General features: G+C 33.4%; 2 protein-coding genes across 2 annotated transcripts; one reads left to right on the top strand and one right to left on the bottom strand.

Annotated features, from left to right (window-relative positions):
- The first annotated feature begins 3,483 nt into the window (after nucleotides 1–3,483).
- LOC131615965 (UDP-glycosyltransferase 92A1-like) lies at nucleotides 3,484–5,178 on the top strand. The gene has a single exon (XM_058887169.1). The coding sequence runs from the start codon at nucleotides 3,626–3,628 to the stop codon at nucleotides 5,096–5,098; it is 1,473 nt and encodes a 490-aa protein (XP_058743152.1). The 5' UTR covers nucleotides 3,484–3,625; the 3' UTR covers nucleotides 5,099–5,178.
- A 129-nt stretch (nucleotides 5,179–5,307) lies between these two features.
- Nucleotides 5,308–10,640, bottom strand: LOC131615964 (protein FAR1-RELATED SEQUENCE 3-like). The gene is made up of 6 exons (XM_058887168.1): nucleotides 10,435–10,640; nucleotides 7,596–10,228; nucleotides 7,399–7,488; nucleotides 7,012–7,161; nucleotides 5,961–6,074; nucleotides 5,308–5,641 (listed from the first exon to the last, which is right to left on the bottom strand). The coding sequence occupies exons 2-6, from the start codon at nucleotides 10,005–10,007 to the stop codon at nucleotides 5,606–5,608; spliced, it is 2,802 nt and encodes a 933-aa protein (XP_058743151.1). The 5' UTR covers nucleotides 10,008–10,228; nucleotides 10,435–10,640; the 3' UTR covers nucleotides 5,308–5,605.
- Between the last annotated feature and the right edge of the window lie 2,433 nt (nucleotides 10,641–13,073).

The raw sequence follows: 13,073 nt of genomic DNA, 5'->3' as shown, positions 1-13,073 counted from the left end.
AAGAGATTTTATATTTAAAGACAAATATAGTATATGTATTATGGAGAAAAAAATTAGGTCGATTGGGTTAAATAATCACGATTTTATTAGAGTTGTCTTTAAGTCGAGGAAAAAAAAAAGAACATGCAGATGATTATAATACTCATTATATGAGTTATTGTGTGAATGATAAGTTTCAATTCCAATCAACACTTTGATACGTGGGAGCAAAGAATAATGACAAGCAAACAAATGACCTCAAACAATAAAAACAATAGTATGCAAGAACAATTTTTTTTTTACCCAGTTGGGTCAAATAATCTACGTCTGGGGAGAGGGCAACTCTCAAATTTACTATATTCAGAAAGTTGTTACAAGAGATTACAAATGAGTTACAAGAAAATATTATTCACTTTCAGAGTTCCCAAGAATAAATCCAAGGCTACCAAATATCTATGATAATCCAAAAAGGCTACAAAATCCCTAAAATATAACTCTAAGAATTTTATCCTCTGCGTTCTCAATAAGATTTTTACCTTATGTAACTTCTCCCTAACAAATGAGAGAAAACTCATATTTATAACTAACAAAATACTAATGGGCCCAAGATACCCATTAACAAACAGATCCACAAACAAGTTCAAAATTGTCAGTACTAAAATATGTCTATTTTCTTTCTCTTTTTTCACTTTAGGTTTTAAGGCATATTACAACAACTCTCCACGTTGACTTTAAACTGATGGTGATGCTAATTTAACCACCAACCACCTTGCTGCTCTCCTCAAAGCTTGAATCTCTCTTCAATCAATTTGATCAAGTCCAAGCAATGCTTGAACCTTGATCTTGACTCTATCATGTCCCTTATAAAGTGTAAACGAGTGTCGATGTGTTTTGTCCTCTCGTGATAAATTTGATGATTGGCCAGGTGAATGACACATTGACTGTCACAATTTATCTTCACACATTCTTGAGTAATCCATAACTCCCCAATCATGCCTTTAAGCCATATGACAACCACTGATTATCGATTTTCCTTCAAACTTTTAGTTGTCCCAAACAATGTAAACACAAACTTGATAAGGATTTTCTAGTGTCCACAATACCTGCATAGTTTTCTAGTGTCCACATTACTTGCATAATCAGAATCTACAAAATCCTCCAAAGCGTCATCCTTTTAAGTTGACCTTGGGTATTTTAAATCACCTTTTAGCGTATCATCCAAATACCTCAGCATCCACTTCAAATCTTCTCAATGAACCTGATCATGATTTTCCATAAATCAACTCAATATGCTGACTGCACATGCTAAGTTTGGTATACTACAAACCATACCATACATAATGCTTTCAATGTCACTTGCAAAGGGATTACTCTCCATCATCTTTTTATCTTCGTCAGTTTGAGGACATTATTTAACCGAAAGCTTTGTGTGATGATCTAAAGGAGTGTTGACGATTTTAGCATATTAAATTCTAAATCGCTCCACCACTTTCTTTGAATAACTCGATTTAGATAAGAAAAATTCACTCTTCTTGCAGCTTCTCATGATATCTGATCGTACCTGATCAGACGGATCTCCGTGGCCTGCAAAGAACTAGGCTTCTGTGAACTGGGGGGTGTACCTGTATGGTACTCCGATGCTAAAGTAAGTCTTAGAGCAAGGAGAGCAAATACAGTAGAGATGGGTTAGAGTAAATAATGAATACCTGATCCTCTAGTGAAAGATAGTATTTATAGCCCCCGACACTGGGTCAAGATTTCCTAATTGGGTCAAATCCATTGGAGGCCCACGTGTTAGGAAACTGCCAGAACCTTATGAAGTAAGACCGAGTCAACAATTGATTCATATTCTGGATAAATGGAGCGTAGGATTCAGAGCAAGCTTCGCGAATTCTTTGCTAGTGGGTTTGACCACGTGCTCTTTGTATGCACGTGGAATTGATATTCGTAATGGTTAATGTGTGCGTGTGTTGGACCCGGTACATAATTGAGCATGTTCGGCCAAGCTAAAGGGCTGGGCCTATTCGGCCATAACTTAAATAATGGGTCTGCTCGGCTCAAACAAGAACAATATTCATACCCACTATTCTTTTAGCTTCACCAAGATCTTTCATCTCAAATTCACTATTCAAGATCTCCTTGAGCTTGCCGATCTCGTTTTTGCTAGAGCTAGCCATCAAAATATCATCAACATATAGAAGGAGGTAGATAATGACTTTCTTGTTCCTCTTCAATATGCATACACAACTATCATAATTATTTCTTACAAAACCATGTTTAAGAAGAAATTCATCAAACCGATGATACTACTGTCTTGGGCTTTGTTTTCATTCATACAAAGATTTCTTCAACAAACATACCTTAGCCTTATCTTTTACGAAAACTTCAGGTTGTTCCACGTAGATTGTCTCTTCAAGGTCTCCATGTAAGAAAGCTGTTTTGACTTTCATCTGTTCTAACTCAAGATTATATTGATTTACAATTGCCATAAATCAAGTTTGTCTTGTTTAATATGAGAAATCGCTAAGGCTCCAAAAATCTTCAAATTTAAGTAGTCTACCGGTTTCCTACTCCAAACTTCCACATGTTTCTTGAAGTTTATTCTTGTGGATGGACATCTGTTAATCAAGTAAGTTGTTATAGCAATAGCTTCACCCAGAAATTCTTTAGTAACCCTGCTCCCAACAACATACACTTGATTTAGTTAAAATAGTTATATTCATGTGTTCTGCTAAACCATTTTGTTGAGGTGTTTCGCAACGAATTTATGCCTCTTGATACCATATTTCCTGCAAAATTAATTAAATTGCTCTAAAACATACTCCAGGTCATTGTCAGTTTTTAATACATTTGATTTAGTTTTCTATAAAAAATAAATTTTTTTAAAATAAAGAAACACAATTTTTTAATTAATATTTAAAAAATTATTAATTAATGTTTAAATGTCTGATGTAATGAAAATAGAATTTGATTTTATAATGCAATTTTATCAAACACATAATAAAAATAAAAAACATGTAAATAAAAGTGTCTTACCTAATTTACAGTGTCTTACCTAATTTATCATTATAGTCACACGCTCGTGGTGGAAGGTAGCATACTTACTTTCACCCTCTATTTTACCATGGCTAATTAGCCATGATGATATTACTCTTCCAAATGTGATGAAAGAGCCTCTTCTAAATGGAAATTTCCATTTCTTTTAGAAAATGGAGAGGATTATATTAGGGTAAATTTAGAGTTGTGATTAGTCACCGTCTTACCATCTTTTATCATTATTTTAGCAATATATTCTGTGTTATAACATGCATATCATTTATACGTTTTTATAGACTTTATCATGGTAAGAGAGTTTCAATGTTTTATCACTATTTTAATACTTTTTTTTTTCTTTCTAGAATAACATACAATTAAAACGGAAGAAATATTAGTATAACTCAAGTCATTTAATCTCTTTCTTAAAAAGTGTGTGTGTTTCAGTTTTGAATAAAGATAACATTTATTACAACACACACCACCGACAAGCTTATAAATTCACTCAAAATAAAAGATGCTACTCTAACTTTCCTATCCTATACTTTCCACACTTTAAATCAAAACAAAAAAGCTAGAGAAAATTATTCTACCAAAGAACATAGAGTTTACAATGGCAGAAACTCCACAGAAAAAAGGCCACATAGTGATGACACCCTTCATGGCACATGGTCATCTAATTCCCTTCCTAGCACTAGCAAGAAAAATCCAAGAAACAGCACCATCCACCTTCACAATCACCATAGCCACCACTCCTCTCAACATTCAATATCTCAAATCTGCAATTTCCACCACCTTTTCTGATGTCTCAATCCATCTTGCAGATCTACCTTTCAACCATAGCCAATATGGTTTACCACCAAACATAGAGAACACTGAGAAGCTTCCTTTGACTGATATCATCAAACTCTTTCATGCATCAACAAGCCTTGAAGCTCCTCTTAGCTCTTTGATATCAAACATCACAGAACAAGAGGGTCAACCTCCGGTTTGTGTTATATCAGATGTGTTTCTTGGTTGGGTTACCAATGTTGCAAAGAGGTTAGGTACTAGGAGTATAACTTTCACAACTTGTGGTGCTTATGGAACTTTGGCTTATATCTCTATTTGGTCTAATCTACCTCATAGGAAAACAGATTCTGATGAGTTTTGGACTCCAGGGTTCCCTCAACACTACAGATTTCATAGAACTCAGCTGCATAGGTATCTAAGAGAAGCTGATGGAACTGATAGTTGGTCGAAATTCTTCCCTCCACAGATAGCATTTTCTATGAAATCTGATGGGTGGATTTGCAACACTGTTGAAGAGGTTGAGACTTTAGGGCTGCAACTATTGAAGAACTATCTTCAACTTCCTGTTTGGAGTGTTGGTCCCCTTCTTCCGTCAAAGGGTTCGAATTCGAAGTACCGTGCGGGAAAAGAATCTGGGGTAGCTCTTGAAGAATGCATGGAGTGGCTTGATTTGAAAGATGAGAATTCTGTTCTTTACATTTCTTTTGGATCACAGAACACAGTAAGTGCTTCACAGATGATGGCTTTAGCTGAAGGGTTGGAAGAAAGTGAGATTTTTTTCATTTGGGTCATTAGACCGCCTTTCGGTTTCGATATTAATGCAGAGTTTAAGGCAGAATGGTTACCAGAAGGATTTGAAGAGAGAATGAAACTTAGCAAAAGGGGTTTGTTGGTGCATAAGTGGGGACCTCAGTTGGAGATTCTGTCACACAAATCAACAGGAGCATTTCTAAGTCATTGTGGATGGAATTCTGTTTTGGAGAGTCTTAGTCAAGGAGTGCCAATTATCAGTTGGCCACTTGCAGCAGAGCAAGGATACAATGCAAAGATGTTGGTGGAAGAAATGTGTGTGGGTGTGGAATTGACAAGAACTGTGGAAAGTGTGATTTCTAAGGATGATGTGAAGAGGGTTATAAAAATAGTTATGGATCAAGAAGGGAAGGGAAAAGAGATGAAGGAGAAGGCAAAACAGATTGCATTACACATGAAAGAGGCAACAGTAGAAAGAGGTGATGAAAAGGGGTCTTCATTGAGAGCAATTGATGATTTTGTTAGAACCATTTTACAAATATAAGGTTCTATGTATTGTTGCATTTGAATTTGACAAATACTTGTCATAAATTGCTCAATAAACTTCTCACATAAATTTCTCAATTTTGATTGCTTGACACAAATTTTGCAGCACCAAATAGCACATTATATTATTAGTTTAGCACTTTTATAGTCAGATATTACTTATTACGATTTTTTTGTGAATAGTTATCATGTCATCAAACTGAGATATGACATGCCTCTTGAAATAACACTGAACAATAATTGTACCATCTTTTCTCTTTTCTTGTTTTCTGGACATTCTTGGATGCAGGGTAGAGGATTCTCCAAATACTTCCTATCAAACAAGTCTGCTGCCTACGATATGATACATATACAATATATGCAAGACAACAAATTTACGTAGAGAACACGAAAAAGAAAAAAACTACATTTCCTAATTCATTTGTGTATGATGTAGCCACCACCCTGCCATCAAAATGATACATACTCACATAACCACCTTGGTATCAAATAAAACTTTGATGCTTCAGGTTCTATGCTTTTTTGACATAGGTTCTGATCCCTGCAAAAAAAATTCATGCAAACGAAATATTAATATCCATGGTGAAAACAATATTGAAATAAGAGATTTTAGATTAAAACTAAGTTGAATTTTAGTAACAATATAGATATAAGTTGATATATCATTCTCAAATTACATTGTAAATTGTAACATAGAACTCTAGACTAGATTTTGACATGATTATTACGTGTCCAAATGGAAAACTAGTTAGTTTTCTTGTAATATATTAGACATTGGAAGGTTAACACCTTGCTTTTGAAAAAAAATTGATTTGTATTGGATTATTGGTGACACATATTTAAGTAACAGGAAAACTTACAGCGCAAGAAAGTTGCTCGCGGATATAAGACATTGATCGCAGTACAGCACCCAATGCATCTCTGGACACTTGAAACTTAACTTCAGACTCACCAGAAGCCTGGGCATCCTCAAGCTGAAACAGCTTAAACAATTTCAACAAACTTACAATATTGAAAGTAAATAAAGCTTTTTCAGAAAGTATCATTCCTACAATAACTAAAATAGGAACCATTATTTCTCCCATAATAATATAATACCATTATTTTCTTTACGTTTCCTTTTATTCTTTACCATATTTGGGTGCTGGAAGAATATAAAAATGAATGTAATCTTATTTGATTGGGTGGAAAAGTGGGGGAAAATTGAATGTAATCTTATTTGGTTGGATGGAAAAGTGGGGAAAAATTGAATGCAACCAATGTAATGTCTTTTTCACCTTGATAAAATAGGAAATAAATAGACCCCACATTAAACGAGAGACAGATACATTCGTAAAATTAAAAAGAGTATCGTGTCTGCTTGAAATTGTATTCTCTCCACATGAGAGAAAACTTTAATGTGGCCCCCACATCAACTTCTTTACTTCTACTCTATATTCTTTCCATAATCAAATGAGAGAAAATGAGACATTACAGTAGCGGGGAGACCCGGGTCGGTCAAAGAGAGAAGATGAATACTAGACCTAGCAATGAACAGGTCTTACATAATATTGCACATTTCACCCACAACCAAAGAATCTGAAACATCTTATTGTCAAAAAAAAAGAAAAGAATTTGAGACATCCACTATTGACAACTATTACTCCACATACATTCTATTTGCATCAAAATATGGCTTCCAAATTAGAATGACAATTCTTTTTCAGTCTTGCAATGCAAAGGAATGAAGCCCAATATTTATTTTATTCCCTTCTTTTCTGTTGTCAATCTATTTTTAAGTTAAAATCTTCTTAGTACAAAAAGAAGTGCATTGATATACGAGTTTCATTCCAGTAGTAGAAGAATAAAGCAACAAAGCAAGCTGACAGGGCATATTAGAGAATGGCAAGTCTTAAGAACAAAATAACATACCTTTAGATTTACTACAGCAACCTTATTAGCTGTTGTTGAAAGTTGTTCGCTGACTTCAGCCATAGACTTCAAAACAGGTCCCACAGTACCTCGAGAGAGATGGAACTTAACTTCATATTCTGCTGATGGACCCTTGCTGTAATCTTGCAACTGCAATTGAAGTGTGTTAAATGACTTGCAATCCTCACTAGTAGTGGGTTAAAATGTTGCAAAAGAGGATAAAGGCAGAGTAGACTACAACAATTAAATGTTAAAGAGAACTTTATACCCAAAAAAGAGCAATGGTCGATGGTTAACCGATTGGCAGAAGTTTCTCGAGTGAAGCTTTTAAATTAAATTAGGAATAATATTGGCATTTTTTCGTTGTCAAGATTGTTGTGAGCATACCTTGAGATTGATAACAGCTACTTTGTTCTCTGGGGTTGAGGTTTTGTTCTCCATTACCCATGTCATTGACTTCAGACATGGAAGAACCACCTACATGACAGAATAAAAGGGCTAGCTTAATGCAATGCAGTGTGTTCCAATCTCAAGAACATAATTTAAAAAAAAAACAACAAAAACAAAGGTTTTTCTTGACCTACCTTGTTTTCAGGTGGACCATCATCTTGCTGAAGAAGCAGAGGAGGTGGATGATCATCTCGCTGACTAGACATCGGGGGTGGACCATCAACTCGCCTACGAGGCACTGGCCGTGGACCATCAACTCTCTGACGAGGCCCTGGGGATGGACCATCAACTCGCTGACGATGCACTGTGGGTGGAACATCAACTCGCTTATGTGGTGTTGAGGTTATTTGAGGTAAATTCAGATCAGCAACTGGTTGAACAGGAGTACCGGCATCGTTAAGATTAAACCTTGTTGTTTCACCGTTTAGTGGCCATAAAATAGGGGTTGTTCTTGTATCTGATGTTGAAATATGGGTTTTCTTGTCAGTGCAAGCATTCTCACTGACTCGATGATTAGTTGGTGAAACTTTGGCAATATTCCTCTTCATGACAGCAATTTTCTTTCCACCTTCTCTAAGAGCACCCATTGCAGCATCATAAGTTTCCATTGCTACAGCCCCTTCCTCAGCATATTGGATGGCTTCCCGGCATAGATTGGTATACCGTGATGTCAAAGATTCATGTGCATGTAATTCACCACCACATTCATCCAATACAACACTGCTTTTTGCATCCCTTGTCCACCGTTTTAAGATGTAGTGGGATGGTATGGTGAATACATTAGACACAGTGAAAACAGTTAAAACATGCCTGCAAAGAATGCCTGAATACTCAAACATTTGGCAACTACAGTTAGCTTTCAACTCGGAATGGTTTAATGTGACAGTATACGACTTATGGACATCATCAAATTTTGCAACTCTAAATATGCTATTTGCCCCATCCTCTTCGATTCTGTTGGCAGTATAAGCAAAAGTTTCAACTAGCTCTTCTTGAAACTTCAAAAATATTTTCCGTGTATAAAGCTTAGCAACTTGATTCTCCATTGGGGAAGGTGTCTTTAGAACTGGTGTCGCACTAAGTGTCTCAAAATCTGATTCTATTTCCTTTTCAAACCACCTCTCCAAAGCTAGTTCATACTGCCTAAAGAACATTGGTAATGTTGTATGCTGGTTTACAAAACCGTCAAAAAAAGAACCATCAAATCCTTGATTAGGAGATAATACAGCGAAAAATGAATCACGGAAATATGCTGGTACCCATTGATCACGAGCACTATACAAGGACTGAAGCCAATCATGCCCTCTGAGTCCATATTTGTCCATGATAGAATTCCAAGAAAATTCAAACTCCTCAATCGTTTCTGTCAGATTAATACAATTATAAAGTTCAAAATGAAAATGTGGATGCATGCGACATAGATGGCCCAACTTTTCGTGGCCTTCTCGCAAGACATACCGCTTATTTATACAGTGACGTGCTTGGCGGAAAACTTGTGAAACTGCCGTTTGTATGGATCTGTCCTGATCGGTAGTTATAGAGAGAGGGTGACGGTCGTTCATAGCGGCTAGAAATGTCTTGAAGAGCCAACCAAAAGAAGCCTCGGAATCATCAAAAATGAGTGCACAACCAAACAAAATCATCTGACCATGATGGTTAATCCCAGTGAATGGAGCAAATGGCACATTATATTGATTCGCTCTATGTGTTGTGTCCAGAGTAACTGCATCACCAAAATGACTGTAAGCCGTCCTTGATCTTGCATCTGCCCAAAACACATTAGACACACGATTATCTTCATCAAGTTGTATTGCATAGAAGAAACCAGGGTTTTCAGCCTGCACTTTCTTAAAATACTCCAGCAGGCTCTGAGCATCCCTCCCTAATGTCTTCTTTTGAATAGGTTGCCTCACAGTATAACTCTTCAATGGGGAATTTTTAGCTGGATGACTTGTTTTGGCAGCAGCACCAGCAGGATAATTCCTACTCTTGTGACTATTCTTGGAGGAAACATGATTCCCATCAATAGATATATACATGACACCAGTGGGAACAAGCCCCACTCCTTTGTAAGTTTCAGGCATGGTTCTTCCAACACTAGAGAAATGCTTCAGTGGTCGAAGTTTTTCCACCTTATCAGTTACCGCCGTAGAATGACTATGTTCCTTCACAAACTTCGTAACAACCCACTTATTTTGACCCTTTTGCTCTATCCTAATCATCGCCTCACAACTTTCAGTCATCTTCCTTTTCAAACCCTCCCTGCTACACACAAACTCCCTAAACATATTCGTCCCATCCGCATTAAACTGACCATGCAACCCAGCTCTGGAACTAAAACCCGACCGTCTAGCATACTCACTATAAAAAGTTTTCGCAGAGTCCTCAGAATCAAATTCCATACCCAAATACGGCTCAAAAACCATACCCTCACCATGTGACCCAGAGTTTCCAACATTATTAACTTCACCAATTTCACCATCCCCGCCATTCTCCATACCTCGATCACCACTTCCTTCTCCAATAGGTATCACATGAACATCCATTACAAACAATTTATACTGCTAAATCATTGAGTCCCTATTTATACTTAGCAAGAGCTTCACCAGTTGCATGTATAGTCTAAACTTCTATCAGCCACCATGCATACCCAAAATCAAACAATATAGCTTATGAAGATTATCACAGTACTCACAATAAAATTTCAACAAAGCACCACTCTTTATTCTTCTCCAAGCATATTAAATTAATTCCACCTTGAATATTCCTAATAATGAAAAATGTAGCAAAATAAATAAATAAACCACAAAAGTGATCTTTATAATAATTTCAAAAAACACAAACATTACTTACACAATTTGATTGATCAAAACCAATTTCACCAGAGGAAAATAATAATAATTCAATAAACACAGTACCAATTACAGAATTGAATGAAGAAATTAACATGAAAAATTGGAAACCCTAACTTACAGTAATACAAAAATTAAGCGCGTGGTGAGCTAGTTTCAGAAGCTTCCGATTGCGGAAAAGCACGCGATTGAGCAATGCGGGGATAAAACGACGGCGTTTTGGGAGGAGTTAGGGTTTATGGTGGTGAAGCTCCACCGTTGCAGAGTCGGAGAAGACCGTGAAAGAGTGTCGTGTGTCATAGCATAGCGTGGATTTTCGATATGAAACACGTTAAGTACACCCACGTGTTGGTTACCGTTGGATGAAATCTAACGGCTGATATTTGTTTTGGTTCGTAAACATTCACATTCGGTGCTTGATTTAATTAATTAATTAATTTTTTGTTTTTAGTGTTGGGATCTATCAAGAGTAGTACAGTGTACTGTACCTTTCATTTTTGTTGTTTTTATTGATAAATGTGTAAATGATAATACTAATTCATTTTTGTTATTATTAATATTATTCTATTAGAGTAGTTGTTTTCATTTTTTTTCTTTTCTTTTTTGCTTTTCTTTTTATTTGAGGATTATTTTTATTTTGAAGTAAGTTTTTTTTTAGTGTTGGTTATGAATTTATGAATATGATGATGAATGGTATATCAAAGGTTTGTGTAAAAATAAATAGATTCCTTAAATATATGGAAAATCAAGTTTGACTATAAAATTTGAATTATTGTAATTAATGGAAAGATATCTTTAAAATAAAATTGAATTATTTGAATTATTCTAATATGTCCCCTTTCATAACTATTGTATTTAATATTTTTATATTTTCAAATATTGTATTTAATAATTAAAATCTTACAATTAAATAACACATTAATTTAATTTTAAAATCTTCCAATTATTGTGTTTAATCTAAAAGATGTTGATAGTAAATTTACATTTAATTAGAAAGAGTATTATCCAACAAAAAATATTGTAAAATTTCAATCATGATTAATTTAATTTTTTTATGCAAATCAATCCGTTTATGATGTTTGTACATAGACTTTATTATTAAAAATAAATATTTTAGTCATTGACTAAAGTTTTATTTAAGTTTTTCTTTTTAAAATTTAGTAATACATTAACTATAATTAAAACTACTATTAAAATATAATCAATTATATTAAAATTTCAGTTTATCAAAAAATTGTTAGTTTTTTCTATGATAAAAGTATCATTTATACTAAAAAATGATATAAATATTTATATATGATAAAAGAACATGAGACAATTATGATAAAAACATACATAAATTTATTATGAAAAATAGAAAATTGTCATTCTTTTTAGATTTCTACAATTATACATTATCATTTTATTTAATTAGTACACATAATATAAAGTTATCACCGCATCAAAAATAAGTTTTGCATGTAAAAAATAAAATACATTAATTGTGATAATTTTAATTATTATAATAACACGTTAAACATAGAAATTTTTAAGCATTTGACGGGAGCTGTCATACATTTTAGGTTTGAAAAAGTGAGCTAATATCTCAAATAGGTTTAATAAATTTTATTCTCTAACTATGATTAGTTTCTTAATTAAAATTATATAGTTTTAAACTTATAAATTATATTTTTTATATTATAATAATATACATTAAATGTAGAAACTTTTAAGCATTTGAAGGGAGCTGTCATACATTTTACGTTTGGGAAAATGGGCTAATATCTTAAATAGGTTTAAATTTTTTTAGAATTAACTCATTTGGATTCAACTGAGGTTTCTTAACTCATCTGAATTGACGGGTAGATGTGAACGTATCTATGAGATACAATTATTCACAGATCATTTTAATGTCTATATTTTAACTATTTTTTTTGTTACTGTTTTATAAAATTGAAGTTATAAAAAAAATTGACGGGTAGATGTGAACGTATATATGAGATACCAGTTATTGATGGATCATTTTAGTGTCTATCTTTTAACTATTTCTTTTGTTACTGTTTTATAAAATTGAAGTTATAAAAATAATTGTACGATTTATTATAAATATGAATTTGATACATATTATTAATATATAATTGAAATTACGTGAATATTTATGAACGACAAAATAAGTTATATTATGTTTGATATTTCAAACACATGAATTAAAATTTGATAAATGATTATAAGTTATAAATATATTAATGTTACCCATTCTTTGTATCTATATATGTCACACACTTTATTTATTTTTTTCCAAAGTTTTGATAAATAGAAATATTATTTTATGCATTTTACTATGCAGGTATATGATGCAGGCTTTGTTACTGATTGGTTCTGATGTATTATTAACACTTTCGTTGTTAACTATTAAGTTTTTGGGATTGACATGACTAAGTTTGAGTTGCATTTTGGTTATATATATATATATATATATATATATATATATATATATATATATATATATATATATATATATATATATATATATATATATATATATATATATATATATATATATATATATATATATAAAGGAACTTTTCAAATCATACTTAGGTACATGTAATGTGAAGTCCCGACGCACGGGTTTCCTACTAGTTCTTACTAATAATGTTTTCCATCTAAAACACTTCCTTAAAGTATTTTAATTTGTAAGAACACTTGTTACAAATTATTTTTCTTACTAAAACACTTGTTTGTTGAGGTATTAATTTAAGATACAAGTGTTCTTACTAA

The sequence above is a fragment of the Vicia villosa genome, linkage group LG7, assembly GCF_029867415.1.
Source record: "Vicia villosa cultivar HV-30 ecotype Madison, WI linkage group LG7, Vvil1.0, whole genome shotgun sequence".
NCBI lineage: Eukaryota > Viridiplantae > Streptophyta > Magnoliopsida > Fabales > Fabaceae > Vicia > Vicia villosa.
The sequence above is the reverse complement of the archived record's forward strand: the minus strand, read 5'-3'. Positions and strand labels throughout refer to the sequence as shown.

Excerpts from the sequence above, each read along its gene's own strand:
- LOC131615965 (XM_058887169.1), top strand. The coding sequence starts at position 3,626 with ATGGCAGAAACTCCACAGAAAAAAGGCCACATAGTGATGACACCCTTC.
- LOC131615964 (XM_058887168.1), bottom strand. The coding sequence starts at position 10,007 with ATGGATGTTCATGTGATACCTATTGGAGAAGGAAGTGGTGATCGAGGT. Across the intron at positions 7,489-7,595 it reads ATGGTCCACCTGAAAACAAG|GTGGTTCTTCCATGTCTGAA; the intron begins GTAGGTCAAGAA and ends TCTGTCATGTAG. Across the intron at positions 7,162-7,398 it reads TAGCTGTTATCAATCTCAAG|TTGCAAGATTACAGCAAGGG; the intron begins GTATGCTCACAA and ends CTTCAATTGCAG.